The following is a 27419-nucleotide window of genomic DNA, read 5'->3' on the forward strand; positions in this document are numbered from 1 at the left end:
ATATCTAACTTAAGACTAGACTCCATTATTCGCATTTACGCAATATTTATGATTTGTACAACTATTACATTACTATTGTGTTCGCAATGTTTATAACTTTATCGCTTTTATCACCACTCGCTTCGCCATCAGTTTCTTCTACCTTCTTCCCTTCCCCGCTTCATTTTCTTCTATCTTATTCTATTTTTTATTTATCGCGATTCTACCTTACTTCCATCTACTACTTATTTTTGCTCTTTTTCTAACTTCTGCCTCCTATTTACTTTTCTCTTTCAATACCTATTTTTTTTTGTCTCTTTACCTTCTTATTCTTACCTTATCATCCAAATCTATTATTTGAATATAATACCCAAGCTTGTTTGAAATTATATTTCTCCCAATAGATTCTGGAGTGCAGTATTCCTGTTTTATTTTTCATTTGTTGTGAGATTGTGTCAGGAGAGAAAGGTTTTTAGAAGGGTTGGTTTAGGTAAGCTATGTGGGGAGTTGGTCTTTTTACATTTCATGGCATGTTAGGAGATTTATATTGTTTAGTTTCATTTTTGCTACAACATCTTCTTGTTTAAGGGAAGCATTTCAGAACTACCAATGTTCCTCCTCTATTCACTATCGATCATTTTATTCCTTTATCTATCACATATCTTGTAGTTACTGTATATATTATTCTACATTCACCTACAGAGAACTAATAACATCAAGTGTACCTCTTTTGTTTCTTTTTGTGTCCGTATTGATTAATATTTAATTTGTTTGTTTAAAATCTTATAGAAGTTTTTTGAGCTTCTTTTGAATGCTTTAGGAGATTAAGAGATGGTATATTAATATATTAAAACAAAGCCATTTGCTGAATTAGTTATTCATGATATAAATATTTAAATATATTAATTTAAGTTAAGTTAAAACTTGCTACATATACTTTGTATTTTAGAAATGCAGTTATCTTCAGATTACATAGAAAGGTACTTAGGAAAGCTTGACATGATGCAAGAAAGCAAACTTATTCAGTTGAGACAAAGCATAAAGGAGTTAAGGGGAAGTTCAATACCTGGAGATGCGACTCTTCTAAGATTTTTAAGGGCTACTGAATTTTCAGTTGAGAAAGCAAAGGAAATGCTAACACAGACATTACATTGGAGGAAGAAACATCAAATTGATAAGCTACTTGAAGAATATGACATACCACAAGTAGTGAAAGATTATTTTCCTGGTGGTTGGCATCATTTTGATAAAGGTATCGTTTTTTTTAATTAATGTTTATAATGATAAAAATTTTTTATTATCTTCAAAATAATTAGATATTTTATAATTAATTATAGTATGAAGTAGATACCAAAAATCAATAATAAATGGTAATAATATTACCCTAGATATTTCATATATTTTTTAATAGCACATACTTTGTTACATTTGTCTATTACTTTTTTTATTGTATTATATATCTTAAAGACACACAAAGATATAAAATGATATTAATCAATAAGATAAACATTTTTTCGTAAAATATTATATATAGGATAAACTGAGATCGAAAGTAATAATTTTATTTTGAAATACGATTTTATAAAAGCTGTTAGGGTTAAAATTGTCAGTAAAGAATAGACGCGAGAAAAAATATCACAATTCCCTTTTAGTCTGAATTTTAATACTATATGAGGTCGATAATAATGCAATTGTAATTTTAAAAGATTTCAAACTATCCAATTAATCCTCAAACAGCGGGGGATATTAATTCTAATATATGGAAATACTACATGTTTATTACTTTCTAAGATATATTATTATGTATTATGTATTTTTCTTCTTTTTTTTATTATTATTATTATTATGTTACGTCGGGCGACACTCTACCTAGACCAGGCCACACACCGCGGGCAAGATGGCAACCAGATGTCTTCGGGTCCTTACAGCGTACCCTCAATATTCTTAAGGACCCGTCATAAATCCCAGTAATTCGCTAGCTAAGGTCCTTCAGACCCAACAAACGTCTGTTTTCCGAATCATTTCTAAAGACTATTATCTACTACGGCTTGACAAGGGAAAGTTTTTTTTTATTTATTTGTTGAAATTACAATCAATTCTCACGTTGGGAATTTTCAGTAATTTTTCTGGCGTGGCGCAGTGACATGGCTGTTTATTTACAATAAGTTAATACTTATTATAGATAGGTATAATTTATAAGTATTATAAATAAGTGCATATGCTTAATTTGGATAATTAAATGAATCTAACGTTTAAGTCTAGCGGGTAGTGCCTCTTCAGCCTGCGAATCTGGTCCGTCGTATCGAGTAGTCCAGTGATTAGGGGGTTTCGGTGTTTGTTGACTCTTTTGCTATATCTGTCGCTATATTTTGCTATTTCCTCTTTGACTGTAGGTATCTTGAGGTCGCGATGGATGGTTTCGTTGGTAACATACCAAGGTGCGTCTATTAAGGCTCTTAGCGTTTTCGATTGGAATCGTAGTATTTCGATGTTGGAGTTACTTGCTGTTCCCCATAGTTGGATTCCGTTGGTCCAGACAGGTTTTATTACGGTCTTGTAGAGGGTAATTTTATTCTGTATGTTTAGTTTGGAGCGTCGGCCCGTGAGCCAATAGAGTTTTTTTAGTTTGTCCTTTAGTTGCTTCGTTTTATCTGAGATGTGTGTCTTCCACGTTAGTCTCCTGTCCAGGGTCATGCCCAGGTATCGGACTGTGTCCCTGCTAGGAACTGTTGCATTGTTGATGGTGACCTGGGGGCAGGTTTGTTTTCGGAGCGTGAAGGTTACATGTGAGGATTTCTTTTCGTTGACTTTGAAGCCCCATTTGTGAAACCACTTTTCCATGGAGTCGAGACTTCGCTGGAGAGTGGATGAGGCTATTACCGGGTCTGCGTGGGTAGCTAATAGCGCTGTGTCGTCTGCAAATGTCGCTATTGTTATATCGTTTGATATGGGTAGGTCGGCAGTGTAGATGGAGTACAGTAGGGGTCCGAGGACACTACCTTGAGGTATGCCGGCTTCTATTGGGAATGTTGCGGAAGTGGCGTCTAGGCATTTGACCATGAATTGTCTATTGGTTAGGTAAGATTTTAGGATGGAGTAGTAGGGGTGAGGTAGGATCTTTTTAATTTTGTATAGTAGCCCTTCATGCCATACTTTGTCGAATGCCTGTTGGATGTCGAGGAAAACCGCTGAGCAATATTTTTTCTTTTCGAGTGTTTGGCTGATCGTATGAGTTAAGCGGTGGATTTGCTCTACTGTAGAATGATGTTTTCGAAAGCCGAATTGGTGATCTGGGAGTGTTTTCAAGTTCTCTAGGATTGGAAGGAGTCGGTTCGTGAGCATCTTCTCGAATAGTTTGGACAGGGTAGGTAAAAGACTGATTGGGCGATAGGAGCAGGTTTCGTATATCGGTTTACCGGGTTTAGGGATGAGGGTAATTAATGAGATTTTCCAGGCCTTAGGATAGTGTTCCAAATCGATGTGATGAGTGCTATCCCTTTTGTGGGAAGTTCCTTGATTGCTTTATTGCCTATTAGGTCGTGTCCTGCTGCTTTCTTGGGGTTTAGGCGACTGATTGTTTCTATAGTTTCTGCAGAGGAGAAGGGTTCGATAGGAGGGGACATTTGGAAGGGGGTGTGCAGGTATTCAGTAACGTCCGCGGCGGCTTTGGGGGAATGAGGTTTGAATACTTTTGACAAGTGTTTAGCGAACAGGTCGGCTTTTTCTATAGGGCTTCGCGCCCATCCACCTTGCGGACGGCGGATAGGTGGGATTATTTGTGGGGGGCGTGTGAGTTTCCTGGAGGCCTTCCATAGTGAGTAGTTGGCGTCGGCTGTGGGGGATAAGCTGGCGAGGTATTTATGGAAACAGTCGTTTTTATAGTTTTTTAAGGTTCTGGATAGCTTTCTAGTTGCGTTGTTAAGTTTGCGTTTGTCCTCCGGTGTTCTATGGGTCTGCCATACTCTTCTTAGTCTACGTTTTTCTGCTATTTTTTTTAGTATGTATTGGGGATATTCTTGTTTGCTGTTAGATGGCTTTGTCGGTGTGGAGAGGCGGATTGCGTTTATTATGCTCGTGTTTAAGTATTCCGTGGCTGCTTCGATTTCTTCCTTTGTTTTTAGTGGGGTGAAGGCTGAGGTTGAGTGTGTAAAGACTTCTCTGAAGAGCTGCCAGTTGGTGTGTTGGTTGTGAATGGAGCCATTAGGTGTATTCTCGATGATTGTTGAACTGACTGTTGCTATCACGGGAGAATGATCAGAGGAGAGATCAGCCGAGGAGTTGATCTGGACGTGTCTTGATGAGATATTTTTAGTTACGAAGAAGTCGAGAAGGTCGGGTATTTTGTTGGTGTCAGTGGGCCAGTATGTGGATTCGTATGTGGTGAGGTAGTTGAGGTTGTTGTTTATTATGCTGTTTAAGAGGTTTTTGCCTCTTGCTGTAACCAGTCTGCTGCCCCATTGGATGTGCTTGGCGTTATAGTCTCCTCCAACTATGAATCTATTGCCCAGGGTGTCCAGGAAGTTATCAAAGTCTTCTTTGGCGATGGAGTGTCTGGGAGGGCAGTATACTGCTGAGGTGGTGATTGTGCCATGACAGTCTTCTATTGCTACGTTTGTTGCTTGGAGGTAGTCTTTCTGGAATGATGGAAGTTCGTAGTGCTTAATACTTGCTTTGATTATTATTCCGGTGCCACCGTGGGCCTTTCCGCTGGGGTGTTGGGTATGGTAGAATTTGTAACCATTTATTTTCAGGTAGTTCTTGTCGGTGAAGTGGGTTTCCGATACGAACATTACGTCGATTTGCTGGTGTTTTAAGAAGAGTTCTAGTTCAAGTTTGTGTTGCGCTAGACCGTTGGCGTTCCAGAGTGCTATGCGCCTTGGTTTTATTTTGAGTCGGGGCGTGCTAATTTTTCCACGATGAGTGTTAGTAGCGATAGCAAGTGATTTATTTGCTCTGATTGTTTCTCTATTAGCTTTTCAAGCCTTGAGGAGTTGTCTGTGTTAGGTGTGTTGGGGACACTGTTTTGGGGAAGATTCCTTTGGCTGCTCGGGTTATTTTGGATGCCTTGTACTGCTTGGGCATAGGAGGTTGAGGTGGAGATGAATTTGGTAGGACTGGGTGTTTGGTTGGTTGAGGGGGTTGGGGTAGTCGTGAATTTCGGCGGGCTGGGTGTTTGGTTGGATACCTCTTTTGCTCTGAGCTTAGGGTACCTGTTCGTGTATAGTGTTTTATATGCTGAGCAGCCTTTGTAGTTGGCAGGATGGTCCCCTTGACAGTGGATGCATTTCGCTGGGGTTTCCGGTGATTTGGCGCACTGGTCAGTGGAGTGAGTGCCTGCGCATTTAACGCAGCGGAAAGTATGGTTGCAGTATTTCTGCGTATGACCGTACCTTTGGTAACTTTTGCATTGCACTATTTCTCTTTTCACAAGTGGTGGTTCGATCTTTACTATCGCGTTCATTAGGCGACTGATGTTGTAGATTTCTTTATTGTTCGGCTTTTGTTTAATGTCTAGGAAGAAGAAGCTTCCTGTTTGAGTTGGTAGGTGTGGAAGTTGGCGTTCAGGGTCCTAAGTATCTTGGTGAGTTTTCTGTAAGCTTCTGGGTTCCTCGGCAGTATTTTTACTTTATTGTTACTTATCTTAAGGTTATATTTCTCCTTGCAGATATCTCTCTCTAGGGACTTGATCATTGTCTGTATGTCGATGACGTCGTCCACCAATATTGGTGGGGGAGGGGGGATTCTCTGTGAGTGTTGGTTTGGTGGCGGTTCTACGATTTCCATGGCGTCGTTTGAGGATAACAATATGGCGAACCTGTTGTGAGTGTTTATTTGCGTTGTTGTTTCCATTTTCCTTTTCTTTGTAGTATTAGCGTCGTTGGTGCGGAGAGTTCTGCTACACTTCTGCCACGGGGGAGGTAGCGCGGGGTAGCTGCGAGTCTGCTCCGGAGAGCCTGGTCGCGATTGCTGGGCCATCATCGAGCTAGTTAATTCGGAATGAATAACTAGTCGTGAGGCTATGAGGCTAGTATTCGGGTTGGGGTTAGGTGCCTAGGATTTTCTTCTCCCTAAAGGGTAAGGGACACTTGGCTGTGTTCTCTTTCGACGGTTGGGCGACACGTGTTGTTTTCGGACTACGCTGGGCACTAGAGACACGTCTGCACGCTTCGGCACTCCACAGCGAACTGACAAGGGGAAGTTAGTTTTTCTCACGTACGATGCAATTTTCCTCCTACTAACCACTTTCTATCGAGGACGGCTAAGACTCTTCCTAGTCCACCAACCTTCGTTTAACCAATTAACAACGAAGCCTATTTTCTTCACTCTCTTAGCCAAAATCGTCACCAACAAATCCGATGGTCCCATGTGCTAGACACACCCATCCTTAGCTTTCCTCCGCCACAGCATCGTCTCCGAACACCACTGATTTTCCATCCTTCGTACAGTCAACATCCTTTGACCGGAAATACACCCGTAGATCAGTCACTCACTCATCTTATGCATACGCACCAGCATAACTGTCTTCTTTACAAGTTGTTAGAATAAACGGTGATATATAACTTACTATACAGTGTTACATTCATTGAACTACCTCTGTTATCTTAACCGAAACAGGGGAACGACTATTTCGCGGCGTCGATTAACCGAATCGTAGCGAGAATTTACGCCTCTCGCTGACGCGTTTTCCTAGCGACCGCGTCTCTCCGCGAACGGTCGTAACAATTATTATCATTATTATCATTATGCAATAATATTAGAAACTATAACAATTTTATTTTTTTAGTGAATTGTAAATATTATCATATAAGTGTAAAAGGTTCACGCTGGATCTAGGATAACAGTGCGGGAAAAATATGCTCGTCGAAGTTCTTCACTTACAAATTTAATCTTTCTTTTCGTTCTTTGCTTTTTAATCTTTGTTTCTATATTTACTTTTGTTATTATATCCCTTGTGATTATACATTTGATAAAGTTTGATCTTACATTTCACTATCTACCTCGGTAATATCACAATACTCTGAAAAGGATTATTATCATTAATTTAACCACGAAGCATAAAGTTAAGCGTTCTTCATTGTTTTTCGTAATTTATGTTTGCTTATTAAATTTTGCACTTCGTATAAATCTCATCTCAAATCTGTTACCACCATAAAGTGGAGCTCTTAAATGTCTAATTTTGTTATGTATCTATCTTTAATTTTTACGAGACATAGACCATTAATAGCATAAAATTTCATATTATACAATTTACTTTCGTTCATCAAACATATTTCGTCCATAATTTGCATTGTTTTTAATATTACCATTAATCTTGTCACGTATAATATTTATATCTAACTGTTCAAAATCAGTTGCAGACATTTCTTTTATTAAAGGTAAATTTATTTTTCGCCCAATTAGTAATTCAGCAGGAGCATATGTATTGGGTACTTCTATACCACGAACAATTTATTGTCAATTGAATATCAGCCAATCTATATTGCCAACCTTTACTATAGCCACTTTCAGTTACCGATAATTGGTTCTTTAAGAAACTTATTACCTTTTCAATTCGATAATTTGGCTTACGGTGATTATAAAATGTAATTCAATATGGTTTTCTTCACAAAGTCATTTAATATTCTGCCACAGAAAGGAAAAGACCTTGATACGATTGATGATGCGATTGGACGTTTTAAACATATGTTGGAATTCAGGTAGGGAATAACTCGTAATTACAGAATGACGGTATTTATTCTGTAACACAGGTACACAATATGTATTGTAACACTGAACTTGTAATGGCAAGTAATAAGTTCGAATCTCACTTGGTGACATTCGGATAGAATCTGACGTGCAGGAAAGATGTTGGCGAAAGGGCGGATTCTTATCGGTGGGATATTTTCCATAGTAGGTTTGCTAGTCTTCTTGATATAGGACACGGGTTTCCACCGTTTGGCTATAGGCGTAACCGTTCGTAGTTTTCTCTTCTCCAGTTGCCGCACTTTCTCCGGAGCACTGTTTCACACGCCCGTTTAGCTCGGCTGCTCGGGTAGAACTGCTACAGAGTTTAACAAAGAATTTTCATGCTATTGACCATTCATTTGCGTACACGTTCGAACGTCCCTTGTGATAGGCTCTTCTTATTATTTTATTTACATCATTCTTAACAATATGAGTAAAACTAACGTAGAAAAAATTAGTTATTGGTATACTACTTGTAGCAGACTGCAGAACTAAAAAGATGGCAAGAAATAGTGTGAAATTAAAAATTTTGGCGGGTTTAAAAAAATGTGTTTTTTAAAAAGAAAGAATATACTTTAAGGTGCTATAACAATTATTTAAATAAACTTTTTGACGAACCTTTAGGGCACTCAGGATCCTCTCCTTGCCTCTCAACACTACTCTTACTACAAGAAATGTAATAGCAGCAAAAATATATTAAGAGCTTTATAATAGATTTAATAATAATAGTTTTAGCTAAGGGAATTATTTACCTTTGCCCCTTGTATTTTGAGCTATGAAAAAAGTACATCTGCTTCAAGAGGCTAATTAGAATACTTCCTATGATATACATTGCCACATTAAGAATCAAATACTTTCCAATCAGCTAGAACCTCGGCGAGGCAGCCAGCTACTCTCGTTAAAGAACTGAAAACGATGCGTCGCGAGTTCGAATCCTCGGCAGCGAACCTTCCCAAAAAGGAACGGAAAAACCAAATTTTCTCTTACAACATTACAAACAGGCAAGCGGCCATGCCCCTCCCTTGCTTGTGCTGTGAATGTACTTTCTGGGAGTAACTTGGTTTAATTAAACGTGCTTGGTGTTTAAGCACACAGGGGCCCGACGATCAACTCGCACACACTGGCCTACTGTCGGCCCGCCCGTGGAGGTTTTAGCCGGTAAGAATCCGGCACTACCTTCTGCCCACCTGCGTAGGATGGTAAGGTGTCTATGAAGATTTCCTCCACGTAAAAAAAAAAAGAAACTTTTTTTGTAGTATGAAAGGAGAGACGTTTAACACTCCCGTAAATAAGGGTGGTACACATATATAAATGGTAAGGCACTGTCGCCTTTCGGCGGCACTTAGCAAATCTTTTTGGAAGGACCGCGGAGGGCTTCCGCTATTCTTCCGGAAAACGCAGGTGCTAATAATTTTTCCTTTTGAGCATTGGATTTCGAACAATATATTAGATGCGAATCTAGATGTTTGATTCATTGACATCATGTAATCAAAAACGAAATAGATAAAAAAATTTGATATACAACAGAATTACTGAGTAAACTTACACTATTAATTACCAAATTCCAGACTTGAACAACATAATCATAGGTAAAACTTGGATACATACTGGTAGTTAGAAAGTGGCGCCTAGCGACATTCTGCATCAACTTCAGTAAACATATTTCTTTGAATGATGAAATTAAAAATGTCATACGAGTAGCGACAATACCGTAAACAGTTTAAAATGTAATTAGACATTATGTTACCTACAAGCTTGTAAAAACTTTCTATTTGTAAATTGATTCGTTAATTATTTTGTTTTATTTTATTTATATTATCATATATTACTTTATTTCTTTTTATTATATTTCATGCCCTTTATTTCATTTATTTATTTTATTTCATCAACCTAATTTTCGTATGCTCTAAGAAAGCATAAAATAGTCAATGCTGTTATTGTCATTAAATATAAGAAACTATAATCTGTGAGTACACTAATTTTAAAGATTGGATTCGTTATTTACTTTAAAAACAATTTTTTTGTATTCGTTAAATATATATAAAAGCATGCTTCAAAATTCAATAACTTTATTTCTTTCTTTGCATTGTAAAAAAAATCACAAAAAGACGCTGTTTTAGAACGTTGTAATTCAGGACACTCCCTTAAGGTCCAAGGGCTGTCTTCGACGAAGTACCCTAATACCAATGTGACCTAGTCGCATTCTCGGGGAGACGATGTATCGTTCGATTACCTTGAAATCAGTTGTTTGAAGTTCAATAGTATGGGAACTGTTTGCATCTTGTTCAGTGCGGTATTTGTATCAATCGCTCGTATATTCGACCGCTAGCGAGTTAGACAGACTCGTTGTCGTCGTAGCCCTCTAGTGTTGGCGGTTGGTATCAGCGGATCGCCCGGGAGGTGTTGCGCCGCGTTGATGCCTCGACCTGTCGGCATCCTATTGATACCGATCCGCCACAATAATAATCGAGATAATTGAACTTATCTAGATTTTTGTTTGCGTATTTAAGTCGGTTAGATCTATGTTTCATAATTTTATTGGCTGTAGGAATTTCGGATCCAACCGATGCACGTGAGGCGAAGCGATGCAACAATCACTGTCCGTAATATTAATTGTAGAGATATAGTACGTCATGTCTTTATTTGTCATACCTTTTTGGTTCTACTGTATGGAAATTAATGTAACTTTTATATAGTCCTTGTAGATATAGTATTCCGGTTTGTTGTAAGATTATATCCTTCGTGTTCTTCGTCTCCCCCGCAAAGAATGGTAAGAGTTGTTGGTTGTGTGTTACGTAGATCGAATGATTGTGTGACCGGGAGGGCTGTACACCGCGGGGTCCCGCAGAGTTCGGTGTTGGGTCCGTTGCTGTGGAACATCGCGTACGACGCAGTGCTTCGGAGGCCGATGCCTCCGAAATCGTGCTACGCCGACGACACGTTGGTGCTGGTCTGGGGCACGGTATGGGGTAGAACCGTCCGCCTGGCGGAACTGGCGGTGGCCTGCGTGGTCACCGAGATCAAGGGATTGGGACTGAAGGTGTCCCTTGAGAAGTCCGAGGCAATGTGGTTTTGCCGCAAGGCCGATCACGGGACGCCTCCAGCGGGTTATTAATTAAAAGATTTTAATTAATCTTAATTAAAAAGATTTTAATTAATCTTAATTAAAAAGATTTTAATTAATCTTAATTAAAAAAACAAAAAAGAAAAAAAAGAATATACTGCGATCGCTGTTCTGATTAAACGTTCGAACATCGGAACTCACTGTGTAGCTTTTATCTCTGTTCTGGGCTGATAACTGCTGCTGGATGTATGTGCGGGTTTCAAAAGTTGTAGAATGTGAATCTTGCCTCCGTTTGTAATTTTATCTTCGGTTCGATGTCACAATTTAAATTGTAAACCACGAATAGTGCGATATTATTCATTTCAGAGTTCCAACAAATTTCGCAGAATGTCGAATCCAATGTTTATTCTGATGTACGATATTTATTCTATCACCGAACTTGTAACGACAGGGAGTGAGTTCAAATTTCGTTCGGTAACGTTCGGATAAAATCTGATACGAAACGATGTTGGTAAGAGCGCTGATTTTAGAAATGAGACTATTGATTCGTGAAATTTATTGGATAATTTATAATTTATTTCCAAGTTGTTCTACTCTTGTTCTACGTCGTTCCAAGGAAATGATTTATCTCAAAAGGTGATAACCCCAAAAAAGTGAATTTTTGATCAGTCCCCTTTTTTTGAAAATCGAACATGTAATAATTTAGGAAATAATTTGGGAAAGCTGTACCCATAAAACAATGGACATTTCTCTTCATTTTAACAGTAATTTTATACAGTAAAGGATCCTTCTTTGGAACACGTATTTACATCTCTAGAACTAACCAGAATACAAATTTGGAAACCGAAACATAAATATAAAGGATAATTTTATTATCGACGCCATTCGTTGACGATATTTGTCAATTTTTTCGGGAACGGAAATTGTTCCAGGCTTGCCTGTTTTGAACAATTACCTACGCCACTAGAACAACTATATTATATGTTTTTTTTTTTTTTTTAGACCTTGTTTACGTGGAAGCCGTCTGTTGGAACTTTTTGGGCTATCTTGGATATAATAGTCCGATAAGGCCTCCGCCATGGGTCCCCATCCAATGTGACGCAAAATTCCTCCCATCCTTTTTTTTTATTTTCGCGAATCTTCTTACTAAGCTCTTTTCTTTAAATTCTAAATTCCTCAATCAATTCTTATTTTCAGCTCTCTGAACTTTAAAGTTTAAACACCTCCCGCCTAAGTATCTTTGGGTCTTCACACCACCAATAGTTTCTACATTTTTTCTTATAGGAGGATAAACTTTTTTTAACTCGGAGGCACATGTCGTTTCTACAGTAAGGAAACATTCTGCATGTGCCTCTTTGTCGTTTGAATTATGAATAAATAAGTTCTGATAATTGAAGTCAAATTTTAAAATAAATTTATCTGTATCCATTTCCTTCGTTGAGTATTTAAAATTATCGACATTACGTCTCGTCTTAATAGTTTCAAGATCATGCAAAGCATAAGTATAGTCCGAGTTGACAACGTGTTAAGTATTTTATTTCCCTTGTGTTTCTTTGCCAGTCCTTCATTGGTACTGATTATATCCAGAGAGCTAGTTCTTTCATTCTTGTAAAATGTGTACCTTTTATTTATTCCAATGGGTACAATCCCGTTTTTATTTAGCATATCCAATAATATGTTCTCCTACGATCCGTTTTAATGCTACCCCACGGTAGACTTGGCATTAAAGTCCCCTACGATCATCATCGTACGATGGCTTCTCTTAGATGTTTTAATCGTGGAGTTCAGTTCATTAAGGTAAACATTGAACTGCTAATCCCCACTCTAATTCCCACGAGTCCCTTTTTTATATCCAGGGTGCTATCATCCGGATATTTTCCTTCGAATAATGTGATCTATAGGGAAGCATCCCCTTTGTCATCGTTGTATCAGTATGCCTCTTGTTGGTATGATTCCGAGATGAACACCACATCCACTTTAGGCATACTGGTACATCAAATCTTGTGCCAGTTGGCAGCGATTTAGGTTTATTTGGAAGATTTTAATCTTGACCCGCTAATGAACCCGTAACGTAATTTTGATTTTGCCTTATATCACTAACCTGTTTGATCGTATGTCTGTATGTAGGAAATGCCAGTGAACCTGTCACGTGTTATATATTGACTATCCCTGTCTCATTGCACATAGCACAACCTGGTTCATTTTTGCAATTCGAAATATTATGGTCACTGCTACCACATTCCCTGACTTACAGCCCTACATTGGTTAGTCGTATGTCCAATCATATGATATCTGTAACATTTTTTAATTTTGGGTATTATCCTTGTTGTAGCGATTGTTAATCCTGTTCTAATTTTTATTGTTTTATCGTCATCCAGCGTACATGAGGATGGTATTACTGCAATCGCTTGCTACGTCCCCCATTGCGTTGTTCTGATCATTTTTATATCGACCCAGCTTTCTTCCTTAATTTTCGTAATTAAACTTATTACTGAGTTCCTTTATTAATTCCTCCTTGGTTAACAGCGGATCTATATTTTTCATCTCTAAGGATTCTGTCCTGTAGTAGTATCAGCTGAAGTCTTTCTTCAGTCATCCTTCCTTTATCACCTTTGCCGCTGATATTCTGTATTTTAATTCAGTTAAAATATCCCCCGCTTGGCTTTTTTAAGTACACTTAGACTCCCTCGGTGCCTCCCTGCCTGTCATTAAAATTTTGTATGTTTCGATTCACTGAACAGTTTCCTCTACTTTTACAACAATTGCTTTCGGTCTATTTCTTCTGCTAGTTATCTCTCCTTCTATTCTCTCTTTTACCTTTCTAATACTATTTACCATCTTCGAAGTTTCATCTGTATAGCGTGACGATGTCTGTCATTGTAGTTCTGCTTTCGGAGATTACTCTCTTGTCCGTCCTACGACTCGTTGTCTTTCTTCTCCTTGGCTTGTTTGTCCATTCAATCAGTGATGTAGCATACCCGTCTATCGTCCTTTCAATTTTACCTATCTCCGAGTCCTTTTTTTACATCAGATGTATTCGTTTTTTTCTTTTTTTTAGGCTACCAATACTTTCCACTGCATCCATCAGTATCTGAGTTAGACGTCTCAGCTCACCTACTTTTATAATTATTGACTCCTCGTCATCTACTAGTGTGGTTTTATCATCCTTTCCACTATCTAGTACATCTTTACCGCTCGTTGATTGTTTGACTCTTGCGTTATTTATATTATTTATATTTATTTATATTATGCATCATGGCCGTCCTGTTCAAGTCAGACTTTTCTTTCATTCGTTTCGACGAATCAGTGTGCTATAGTTACGCCACTAGAACAACCTGGATTCGTGTAACAAAAGAAGAAACCTTTACTTCATAATATTGCTATTAAAATGAAGAAAAATGTCCATTGTTTTATAGATACAGATTTTTCAAGTTATTTCCTAAACTAAATATAATATTGAAATATTACTTTGAAACGATGTTTGGAACAATTAGGACAATCCAGAATAATTTTTACGACGTTTAAAAAGGGACAAAAATTAATTTTTTGGGGGGCTTATTTCTAGAACCTTTCGAGATAAATAATTATTTCTTTGGAACGATGTAGGACAAACGTAGAATAACTAGTATCAACAACAAAAAGTTCGAGATTTAAAAAATGGGAGTTAACCTTATATATTATAGATTAAGCCAGCCAGGAAACAATACTGACGTGTACGCTACCACAGATGCACAATTAAATTTAGACAGAATTCATTGTAGTGATATCGACATTTTTTTGCGAGTATTCGTTTAGTTACTTAAAGATTTGATTTCTGTAACATATTTGAAAATCGGATATGAGGTAGTTTTTCCGAATAGTTTTACCGAAAACAACTTATTGGAAATTGAAGATTTTGCATTTGACAATTATTACAAATGTAAGGGAAAAGTTCCAAGAACGATATTTTGTACAATGAGAATATGAAAATGATACATAAGAATGCGAAATGAGAATATAGTGATGGTAGCGATGATAGTGAACTATACGTATAACGACAAGAAAATGCGTGTGTAACAGAAATGCCATATCTATAATAATTATTTCTAATCTTTAAGAACAGTACGCTTTGAATTTCATAACACAAGGTTTTGAAGAATTTTCAGTCAAACATTTTCTCATTTTCTTTACTTTTTCCTCGAAACTATCTTTTGCATATTCATAAGCATGTTCAATAAAAATAGAAGAAATGAAGTACATATACTATGGTCTTAATTATTTTATAATAGATTAATATTGTAAATAGACGAATTCTTTCTGTCTTCATTAGTGTTTATAAAGTTAATTTTCAATTCAATATATATTTCTTCATATGCATTTTACAAGAAAGGTCTTATAAGTGTAAATTTAAATAACGATATCTTTATTAATTTGTAGATGGTCAACCTTTATATATTTTAAGAATGGGACAAATGGATGTAAAGGGATTATTGAAATCTATCGGGGAAGATGACTTGCTGTTGCTGGTAAGTTTCATTTGTATAATAACATTATACGCAGCATTATACAGTACACATCATGTAAAAATAACAGTTTATATTATTTATATATTTTATAGGTTTCCACAATATTCATAATTAATATTGCCATTGTAGGTACTACATATTTGCGAAGAAGGACTGGTTCTTATGGAAGAAGCAACTGCTGTTTCTGGCCATCCAGTTTCGCAGTGGTGTTTATTAATAGATCTTGAAGGTCTAAATATGCGTCACTTATGGAGACCTGGTATAAAGGTATAAAATCTATTTAATATACTTTAATATTTTTTCAAACAACAGTTTAATAAGTACATGTATGCTACTCATACACATACATATACATATATCTTATTTGAATACATACAAAATCAATAAATGTGTTTCTTATATTAATCATCCCATAAATAATATTAAAATTACACCATATATAACTTAAGTGCAAAATATTAGTACTTATATTTATTTTTAATGATCATCAATGTATTGTTTCTTATAATATTTATTTATTTCTTATGTAATTTTTTAATTCATAAGCCAACATTTTTTAGTACTTTAAATATAAGAAGAAATCATTTAATACTGATTCTAAGGACCACTAGTAATATAATTAATATACTATACTATAGTAGTAAGTATAATTTACATGGATTATAAATCGTGGAATTCCCAGAACACAATTAACATTATCATAGTGGAATGTAATTTTTTGCTACTTATATCTGTATATCTACGAAGCTGTATTAAAGTAAAGTACATATACTTCTAATACACTTTTGGATAAAAAGATAGCTCATGGCATAAATTAGGAAAACTTTATTGAATAACAAAGATACAAAAGTATATTTCATTAACTTAAGAACTAGTTTTTAATGTACCACTATATAGTTCTGAAGAGAAAATAAATATCTTTTCTTGCAAAATTAGAAATATTGCAAGAATTTTTTCGGACAATATGATGCAGAAAAATAAATATTTACTCACATTTATTAAAGAAAATGTTATGTTAATATTTCGTATTCCTTTATTTTTTACAACTGCTGTCGTTTTTTTTTTTATTGCGATTTAAATAGAGTTTTCTTTCTCTTTTGTCTTATTTTTCTTTTTTCATAAACTATTTTTGCAGGGAGCTCACCCCAACAATTCTTTATTATATTTAGATCACGTGATCTTGCTGGCCATCATAAAATTTCGATTTTTTTCTCAAAAAAAATACTTTTTCACCGACTGCGTAGTGTGACCATTATCTTATTGGAATTTGAAATTTTGTTAGTTGATCAAGTCAATATCCTTTATACTATTTATTTCTTCAATTAATAAATGTCCATAGGAAACAGAGGTTAGAATTTGCCAAAAAGCATTTAAAATGGTTTAAAAGGTGGAGGAATGTTATTTTTCTCAATGAAAAAATGGTTAATTTAAAAAAAGTGGAAGTATTATTATCATTATTTACGGACGATAGAAAAATTTGTAAGATGCCGACAAATAGGTGGTGGAAGTACAATCATAGTAGTATCATAAAAAGACGGAAATTGTATTTATTGCAGCAATTCTATTATATATACCTCATCACATGCATCATGAAATGTTTGGACAGTGAAGTTCTGATCTTAGACACAGTACAGACTTTCAATATAATAATCATCATAGTTTACACTTTCTATATACAATCTATTTTTCGTCACTAATAATATGCAATTTAATCAATTATAATACTTTATATGTAGATCACGTAATGTTTAGTATAAATGTATACTCGTCGGATATAAATCGTCGTTGATAGATGCACATCTTTTAAATTTCAATTTAAGCTTCCGATTTGCTTTAAATATTAACATATAGTGCTACTATAATAATTACTATATTGGTTATCTATTTTGGTATTTTTTCATAAGTGGATGAGGTTCTATTTAGATCAGATGTTCTTGCTTCGTTATTGTGTGTATTTTTGTTAAAATTTAGTGTTCAATCTTCTTTTAACACGTTCGTCGCCACGTCACCCATATCTATGTGACGGGTATACTTCCGTGGGGGCCCCGTCACCAAAGTATGGGTGACACTCTTCTTGTTCGAGTTAATTAAATATAGAATATTATATATAGAATATACAACATAAAAATATTAAAAACACATTATACTATACTTTGTATTTATTTATATTCTGGATAAAATATTACATTATACTATATCGCATGGTATTTGTTAAAACATTTCAAACATATTTGGGGTGATTTTGGGCACTTCGAACAATAGTTGTAGACTTCGTCATCACTGCTCTCCTCAATTTCAAATATATTTTCACGCTGTTTACTGAATATTTTGAGGATGAAAAAATCACTGATGTATGTCTCATAAGTATGCTTCTCACTAAATGAAAGATCTGAGATGTCTGCCATGAGATCCCTCGGAATACTCGAGCTGGAAAGCTTATCGCTTTCTCCATTTCACAACTAAGTAATCTTTTCTTTACAATGAATCGAACGCGATAAACAATGAATTCCCGATTGTCGCTCTATTTACGTTCTGCGTACCGGCGGACGGATTTGGGCCCCGCAGGAAACTTAGCCGAATCACGTTGGGTGACGAACGTGTTAACCTGTTAACTGCGAGATTTATACGGTGTATACGCGTCAAACGCAGGGCAAATGCACCTATTATAAATTTTACGAAAGAAGTAAAGCAAAACGAACAAGGATTACATTTTTATTCGATAAAAAATTTACAATTCATTGTTTAAAAAGATATTATTATTAAAATCTTCAAAATTGATAGAAAGTAATACAATTCATAAATAAGAAAATTTTTAAAAATTTAGTTGATTTCAGTGTGGTATTTTTTAAATAAACATTGCAAGGTACCACACAAAGTGGCACTTTAAAGTAAAGTCGAACACCAGTAATGTAATTCCTTATGGATTCCATTTTTTGAGCAGACGGCATATCTTCGTAGTGGATTTACTTTTGATGGTGTTATAAGCTATATAAGCTGGTATAAGTTATATAAGCTGGTATAAAACGCAGAACAATTTATCAATATACGCGCCAAAGAGAATAATCAAATAATCTAACTTTTTTTTATAAAATACATAATAGCTTTTCCGGAAGTATAAAGGAAACATACCACTAAACGTCATTTACATTACTTTTTACTAACATTTTGAGTCTCTATAGTAAATGGTAACTTCTTATTTCATATGGCGAGTATCGTCAACCGCACCGAAATAAAGTTTTGGATTGACGTATACACACGTCAAACGCAGTTAACTGGATAAGTAAAAGGTACTAATTTGAATATTTCAAACTCTACATTCAACAATGCAGAATTTTTCAAAAATATAAAGGAAATTATATAAACACATCATTTAATCATATGAATGCTTATTTAAAGATAAGAAACAACATTACTTATGGAATGGCGTTGTAGAAAGCGTATATACGAATTTAATATATGTACATTTAATCTTTACGTTCGGTCGTAGTTGTGTATTTTCTGTCGCTTAAGCATTTATTCATGTAGACAAATTTGTCGAACTTCGTTGATATTTTCGATAATTAATAAATAGAGTCCCAAACATAACTTATTTTCAGTTTCGTCTCATTTTAGCTTGCAAAAACACGTCTTAAATTTTTTATGATATGTGGCATGAAATCTGCCAGAAGACTCTGTCAGAAGAAAAATGTTTTAATATATAAATCATAATGTCACACACATATTGTAATTTCAGTTAAATAAACATTTCCTTATTGAATATTATTTTAGTATTACTTACTACAAGGGTAAACTATTTACAATACATTTTTGTTACAGGCTCTATTACGTATTATTGAAATCGTTGAAATAAATTACCCAGAAACTATGGGGAGAGTTTTAATTATGCGAGCGCCTAGATGCTTCCCTATTTTATGGACATTGATAAGTACATTTATAAGTAAGTATTTCTTAATTGTTTCTTAAGATCATTTATTATGATCAACAGTACTGTTATATATTGCCCGGAAACATCACTAATTCTAAAACACTTCATACCACAATATCAGCATTTGCATTTCTAATCTCGTATCAAATCGCTGCGTTAACGTTATGTAGAACATTCCACAAAGTTATCGTTAGCAAAATCCCATCTCTCTCCATCACTATTGTTGAAAATATATGTCGGAGATGAAAGAACACCGGAGCCTCCCCTTTGGAACTTCAGAATAATCCCCTAACATTGTAATCTAGAGTCTACTATAGCTGTAATTAAACAATCGTAGTTATTCAATCCGATTGTAATTGTTCGAGATTAGTGACAGTGAGCTTTGGCTCGAGGCGACAGTCTGTCGCCCAACGTAGCCGCGGTCAACGGGACGGGCGTTTCTTCTAACAAAGGTGTGGAGTGATATTATGACCCTCATTAAAGGAAATACCCATAGAGATACCTGACAGTAAAACATTCCAACGGTTCCTTCGGACAATGAATACCAGATGTTGAGGCACTTACACAACACAAGTTTAGTTAGCCCGAGGACCCGCTATGAAACCTGGGTTTTTTTTGGTAATTAAGATTTTTCAAACGGACAGGCAGTCTTTGTCCCAAATTGACCACTTGACAGCGACGTCAATTTCCCTTACTTTCGGAACGAGGGCTATACCCGACGAATTCGATGATTTCGTGTCCTTAGATACACCCCATCATAGTTTTCCTCGGTGACATCATTGGGACGAAAATTCATTCTTTCTTGTGATCTCATCGACGAAGAGGGTAGCGCCTTACGACCTGTGAGTATTACACGTTTGAGTCAGCTTGTGTGAGCAAGTATATCTATCATCCCGTTGACCGTGGATTAGTTATCGAACCTAAGACCATTGTCACTAGTGTCGCGAGTGTGTGACCACCGTGGGTTTGCGTCAACTTTGTAACCTCTTTATTTGTGTCAATAAAAGTCACTTCCGTGCTGTATGAAGATGGATAGCTTCAGTGAAGAATCATTACCTATCCCAAGCCCTCACCGTGATAGCGACTCGAGCACGGACTCGGATCGTGACTCGACATATATGAATATTTATTTTCACATAAAAATGTATTAATTTGTTTAAATCTTTTACGCAGATGAAAATACAAGAAAAAAATTCATATTTTACTGTGGCACCAATTATCAAGAACAAGGTCCTGGTAGCCTAAGTGACTATATCGATCCTGAATTTATCCCAGATTTCCTCGGAGGATCATCTGAGGTAAGAATAATTATATATAATTTATTAATGTTTAATTTACTATCTTATATTTATGTAAAATGTATTTTTACCGCGAATAAAAAATATCTTCTTTGTAACCGACAATTAACACCATAAAATATTGCATATACCACGTAAATATATGTTTTTATATAATATTATCTTCGTGTTTTCATTATGTAAGATATATGAAAACACATGCAAGAAGTAATACTTCCAACGTCTTTAATACTTCTTAGTTTCAAGTTACTTAGCAATAATGTATTTTAACTACTAGGACAATGTATGCGAGGTTTATGGTATGGTACCTCGAAGATTTTATATTTTCGACGCAACTGCTAATAACGTAAGGATTTTTATATCTTTGTCTTATTTGTTAAAAATCGTAGTGATATTTGGTGCTTTTATGTTTTATTATTGTTTTGTACTTATATGTAGCACCTTCTAATAGTTATTAGTCTAGTGTTATGAGAGATCAAAGATATAAGAAATAGAAGAGCCAAATTTTATTAGACTATAACAGCAATTAATCAAAATATATATGTGTGTTCTTATAATCGGGGCTTGCTTAGGGGCTGTTCGTGAAGTTACATAAAACATCTAGGTATTTAATTATCAAATAGGAGTTATTGTCCAATTGTTCGAGACTAGAAAATTGTTCGTGACTGCAGTCGCGTTACGCACATCTTTTTATGAAATGCAGTGTATGTATAATATATACATATGCAAGATGAGATTTTGAAGGAGATACCTGAGAAATACTGACCTCATTTTGTATCGAAATAAAGTTTAATAAAATAAAAAAGGGTAAAAAAATATACAGAATATGATACATGTTATCGATTTCGATGGCCTTGCAATGTTATCAAGGTCAACATTCTAAATAATTTCTTCCTATATGTATATACAACCGCCACTCGAGTTTCGAAAATCTACACTTAAATTTAGGTTAGGAATCTAAACCCACGATTACACTCGGTTAGAAAAATTTACCAAATGTCCAGCTGGACAAATTGTAAGGTACAAATTAAATAAAAAAAAAAACGGTTACACATTCTGACGTAGACAGCCGTCTTCTTCTTTTTAACAAGAAAGAAACGAAGATATGAAGTATATAGTGATGGATCTGAAGTATCTATGCGTGACAACGGATGCTATTTTTTCTGTATGACTGGAAGATGTAAGCACATTACAAAATAAGTGAGTTCCGAAACTAATGGAGCTTTACTGGGCATTTCTTTCCAAAAGAACGATTGAGTTGCGACCCATGATTCCTTTGAGACTTTTCATCTTCATGACGAATAGAATACGATGCAATAAAAAAAGGTCTGACCTTGAATTTCAAGGTGAAGGTTAATTTTGCGGCTACTTTTTATAGATCTTCGCCGATTCAGATGTGTAGAATAACGCTATAATGTTCATAAAAAATCATTTTCGAATATTCTATACATATATTTCTTTTAGTTTCAAATTGATTTAGTTACTGATAGAACATTCTTTTCATATGATTACTTATTCTTTTGAAGCATTTTAACAAGTACATATACTTATATATATATATATATATATATATATATACTTACGTATAGCTAACATTATGTTACATCATATCCATCTCCATCAATTTTTTGACTGCCGCATAAGCTTATAATGAATGTCTGTTAGTAGTTATTCAGTCATGATTTTACTTGGGGTAACTGATAAGGGATGACTTGTTATCTTGACTGGTAAACTGATAATTATACTGATAAAATCTGTTAGAGGAGCGCGTGGATGAATGTGTAACAGAAATATATTTCGGTATAAGTGTAAGTACAAATATAAAAATATAAGTACAGTGTAAGACAATCCAGATTCGCACGCTGGCAGCATTGCATTACAACACGGCCCCGTGGGCCTATGGGTATTTGTATAATTCCGAAACTGACCTGTCTATACCTCGCTGCACCATCTGTACAAGGCATATTCCAAAAAAGGGCTATAAGTCTGAGACCCTTCAAATTGATTTAGTACTAAACAACTCTTAACACTTTGACTGCCACGTTGATCATATATTACCGGCCACGGTCTCTCCTGTGACGCCACGGTGGTCATTGGTGACCGGAGCACTTGAACTTCTTACGATTGTAAAAATTGAATGAAAATTGACAGTTAGGGTATTTTGAATATAACCGATAAATAGAAGATACTTTGAAATAAAAAGTGCCCCATTGAACGATTAAACATTTTTATTAGAATATTAATAAAAAAAAAAGAAAATGAAAACAAATCTTGCATCTAACAGTGCACTGTATTTGCATCCATATTTTTGAGGGGTAATCTACGAATATTATTATAAACACACCTTAGAAAATAATCGTAAATGCTGCTTTATAATCATATAATTGAAGTTAGAAGTGTGAATATACTTTACTATTATATATAGAATGAGCAAATACCGTTTATTAATATCTTCTACACGTTTCAACAATATACTCTGGACGTTTTGCTTACTACGAAATAACGAATGCGAATGGTTTGTTGAAATAAACGAAGCCTTGTTATAATATGTCGCTATCAACTGTTACCAAGACGTCACGGTGGTCACCGTGACCACCAATAAGATAAACGGTCCATTGGGGAAGAATGTTGTCTTACATCATCAATTTATTATTATTTTGCTTTTTACTAAACAATTTTTACTTCAACAAAATAAATAAATAAATACACCCGTTTTAATTTATAATCATAGCCTTGTTTATAAATAAATGTAGGAGTGAACTATTTAAAAATGAAATTGAATCTCGCCTGCTGAATGTTTGGATTAGTTTCATCGAATCTGATCGTATGTATGAATTCGAAATATCCCAGATTATTATGGTTTTTCGAGAATGCACGTTGATTAATTCCTATCGGAAAATGTTAATTTGCTAATCAATGGCATCTTTAGTGTCCTAAGCATCCCTACATGAACTTCTGATACGCCTTTTTTAGATGGAATGAGAGCTGTACCTGAATAAACGCGAGGTGTCTAAAATTTCTCGATAACGTCGCGTAATTTCTTCCAAGATCGAAACCTTGGCTATAAGTTCTATTGCGTCATTTTTAATTTACGTTTCGGGTGGTAGGTTTTCAATTTACATCTGACTATTAGGTATAAAAAGAATTGAAAATTCTAAAGATAATGTTAGAAAACAAACCATTATTGCAATTAATATCTTAATATTTTCTTTCAAAAATAGCCTTTCTTTATGGTCGTATTATAAAGCTTGTTGATGAACATCTCGAGCGTTATTTTATATTTTCCTGGAACACACGTACTAGCTATTCCAATTGTCAGGTTCGCTATGAAAAAAATTAATGCTATACATTTTAATGATATTTAATTTTAGTAATACATTACCTATTATGTTATTGTGTATGGATGAAATTGAGATTTCGTGACTCATCACTTATAAGATTTAATTATGCTGTTAACTTTCTAGTTCTTTTCGAATAATACTTTCACTACGTAAATTCTTTTTGGACAGTGACTTCATCACTTTTTAATATTTTATCACGCGCATCTTAATATTTCATAGTAAATATACTGTTTAAAAGTTTTGATACCTACATTATCATTGTGCATACTGCATACATTTCAAGCAATACTGTTTTAAAACTTTTACATTTAAAACATTTTTCTAAATCCAGTAATTTATTGTTTACATATACTTTTTCACTATAAGTTAAAAATTTAATTTTCACTCCTTTTATATGTCGGAGATAAGAGGACACCGGTGCCTTCCCTCTGAAACCTCAGGAAAATCCATAAAAACGTTGTAATTAAAATCTACAGTTGTAACTAAACGATTTGCCGTCATTCTAACCAATTGTATTTGTTTGAGACTTGTGACAATGAGCTTGGGCTCAAGGCGACAATTAGTCGCCGAACGTAGCCGCGGTCAACGGGACGAACTCTCCATCTAACAAAGGCATTGAGTAATCCTATAGCTCTCCTTAAAAGAAAGATTTGTAGCCGCACATGGCAGTAAACATTCCAACGGTTTCTGTCCCGTAGCTCGCCACAAGCAGATCCTATTCTCCGGGCAGGATGTTTGCCAGATGTCGACGCGTCTCCACAGTACGTGATCGGCTAGCCCGAGGACCGTCACAAACACTAATATCTAGTTACCTAAAATCCCTCAACAGATACACAGTCTTTGTCCCAGTTACAGGAAACAGGAGAGACCTATTTTCCACGAACGACGTCTCCCACTAGCAACCCTCCCTCAAGGGCAGCTAGCATCCTTTTCTAACTACCGATATGGAGATTGGCCAATTAGCAGCAACGTCAATTTCCCTTACTTTCCGAACGTAGGATGTCCCCGACGAATCCGATGATCTCGTGTCCTTAGACACACCCCGTCATAGTTTTCCTCTGGGGTATCACCGGGACGGAAAGTCACTCTCTCTCTTGCGGTCTCATCGACAAAAAAGGACTAACTCCTTACGGTCAGCGAATATTAACACAGAATCCGACTTAGATTTTTTGCGAGTGCGTATGACTACCGTCCCGTTGTCCGCGGATTCGTTATTGAACCTAGGATCATTGTCATTAGTCTCTCGAGTATCTAATAACCACGGTTACTTGTCCGGTTCTATGGTAATCGTATTTGCACTAGCCAATGTCTTCTCTATTGCATAACGACGACATGTAATCCAAACGAAGATTCGCTTTACGCCCCTAACCCTAATTCTAATATAAACCCGACATATATATGTATAGATATTGATACATTATATGCTGGTACCGCTATATGGTGTGATTTTATCATCACTATATTTATCTTACATATGTATAGAATCATTATCAGAATTATTAGAAATTAGGATTTCCAGATTTCTATTCTATATAATAAATTTATTGATAAATGGATTTATTTGCAGTGAGTTAAACTTAATACAGTAATGTGATATAGCTATGACAACTAAATTGATAATTCACAACTCACAACTAACAATTAACAACCCATAACAACTTGCAACTCTCTCAACTCAACTCACGACTCGCAACTAACTCCTCGCAACTAGACTCTCAATTAACAACTGACGGTTAATCGTCTTTCTCCCTCAAACATCCCTTTGTTGTCTTTTCATAACCCCCACCACGTACGTGTTCGATAAGCGTCCGCGCTCATGGTCGTACGCCTTCTTTCGAGTAACTATTTGCCTGAAGGAACGAGGATACATTGATGGGCCACTTGGCCCAGTTGAAGTTTCCTGACTTTTTCGACCTGTCGGCACTTAGGCTTTTTCGCAACGTTGTACATATTTCGTCGGGCCTTTCTTAGACAATCTCTCCACGATACTACATATGTTTGCAGGAACAATATTTACAGGAACTTCTTTTCGCTCTCCTTTTGTTTGATATTTTCCTTTATAGCAATGAAACGCACATCGATGTATGTATAGAAACAAGGTCTATGAGAAATCGTCTAAACTTTAAACATATGTATTATGTTTAATATATCACAAAATAGAAATCTGAACGTTTGATCTTCTCTTATTGAATTTTGGATTATTTTAATTTTAGTAGCAGAGTTTTTATTCAAAATGCAATAAGAAGGTAGGAAACAATCGTATAACTTTTAAGGGATCATTTTACAAAGAACGCTCCTACCTTCAAATTTATTATAAAACGAATCGCAAAACGGGTTTATTAAATTCTGTAGTTATTTGAATGTATACAATTTTCGGAAAAAAATGATCTCCGCTTTACCGTCCTACTTTCGAGTATAAGAACGTCTTCAAATTGAATTTAAAGGTGAGAAAGTAGAGATCTCACCTGAAGAAAATGATCCACACAAACTGCGGTACAACTTTTTCGCGCAAGGTTCGGTAGTTCCAAGATCCATCATTTCTTAGCCAAAAATGAATGAGATCCTTTGATTTTGTTGTAAAACATTTTATTGTTTTATTAAATATATGCAAATTTAATTTTCCTAAGTTAATTTGAGTGCAATTAAATCAACATACAAAATGTTAAATATCTTTTTTACTATTTTCATATCTTTTTTTTTTATTATTCTAGACTATTATACATCTCTAATCATTAATTACGTATACTATCTGTTAAAACCATATATTTAATAATATTCGACACACACGCACAAATGCGCCCACATACATGTGCATTATTGCAAATCTGAAAATTTAACGTACACATTTTTGTGCCGCATTAGCTGTGATTCAGTCCTGTTAATATGCATTATTCACTTTATTATGCTGTTCTTAAGATGTACATTTAACATATATCTTTTTATTAATGTTAGGCCTACATTACTGAAGGAGGAATTGTACCGAAACATCTATATAAAATGGAATTGGAACCTACATCGTCTCAAGAAGAGCATAATCTATATCATTGCATTAGTTTAAGCCGTGGACAAATTCATCGTGTAATAATCCGTTCTAATGATCCAGGAGCAGTTTTAACATGGGATTTTGATGTGATGCGTCATAATATAATATTCACCGTACTTTACCAAGCTTATAACGATGACAAAGATCTTTCATTGGGTATGTATACGTATATGTATATGAATAAAATTACAAATTAATTACAAATTAGAAAGATTTGATTTTGACCCTTTACAGCAACTGCTTCTCAAGCTATTATTAAAGTACTTATTGTATAATGTATTAGCATCTAAATACTTTCAAACAGTGGTCTAACCGATATTTCTATTGCACAACATCTACTCTTTTCTATTATATTAGTTTAGGTAATATGTAATCCATTATCCAAATTATAACAAAAGAGCGCAACTTTGTATTTTATAAAATTATAATTATTTAATTAATGAAGAGAAATCTCTTTCCTGTAACAAACATTGCACATAAACATACGTAGCAGTCATTTATATTTTCAATGACCTCAAAGTTATAAACACTATTGATGT

The 27419-nt window shown here is 35.2% G+C and overlaps 1 protein-coding gene and 1 non-coding gene across 4 annotated transcripts in view; both read left to right on the plus strand.

The window, feature by feature from the left end:
• LOC117215387 (protein real-time) overlaps positions 1–27419 on the plus strand; it is a 50895-nt gene that overhangs the window by 18828 nt on the left and 4648 nt on the right. For 2 of the 3 annotated variants that reach the window (XM_033461771.1, XM_033461773.1), the window contains 7 exons: positions 929–1231; positions 15185–15273; positions 15403–15540; positions 19090–19210; positions 20372–20496; positions 20774–20842; positions 26790–27036. In XM_033461771.1, coding sequence (XP_033317662.1) covers positions 929–1231; positions 15185–15273; positions 15403–15540; positions 19090–19210; positions 20372–20496; positions 20774–20842; positions 26790–27036 — 1092 coding nt within the window. The remainder of the gene's footprint in view (positions 1–928; positions 1232–15184; positions 15274–15402; positions 15541–19089; positions 19211–20371; positions 20497–20773; positions 20843–26789; positions 27037–27419) is intronic. The other variant, XM_033461772.1, reaches the window with a different exon arrangement.
• Positions 8955–9062, plus strand: LOC117215393. The gene has a single exon (XR_004489087.1). It is a non-coding gene; the product is annotated as a U6atac minor spliceosomal RNA (small nuclear RNA).

Source organism: Bombus bifarius, unplaced genomic scaffold (genome assembly GCF_011952205.1).
Source record: "Bombus bifarius isolate JDL3187 unplaced genomic scaffold, Bbif_JDL3187 scf7180000009565, whole genome shotgun sequence".
In the NCBI taxonomy this organism is placed as follows: domain Eukaryota; kingdom Metazoa; phylum Arthropoda; class Insecta; order Hymenoptera; family Apidae; genus Bombus; species Bombus bifarius.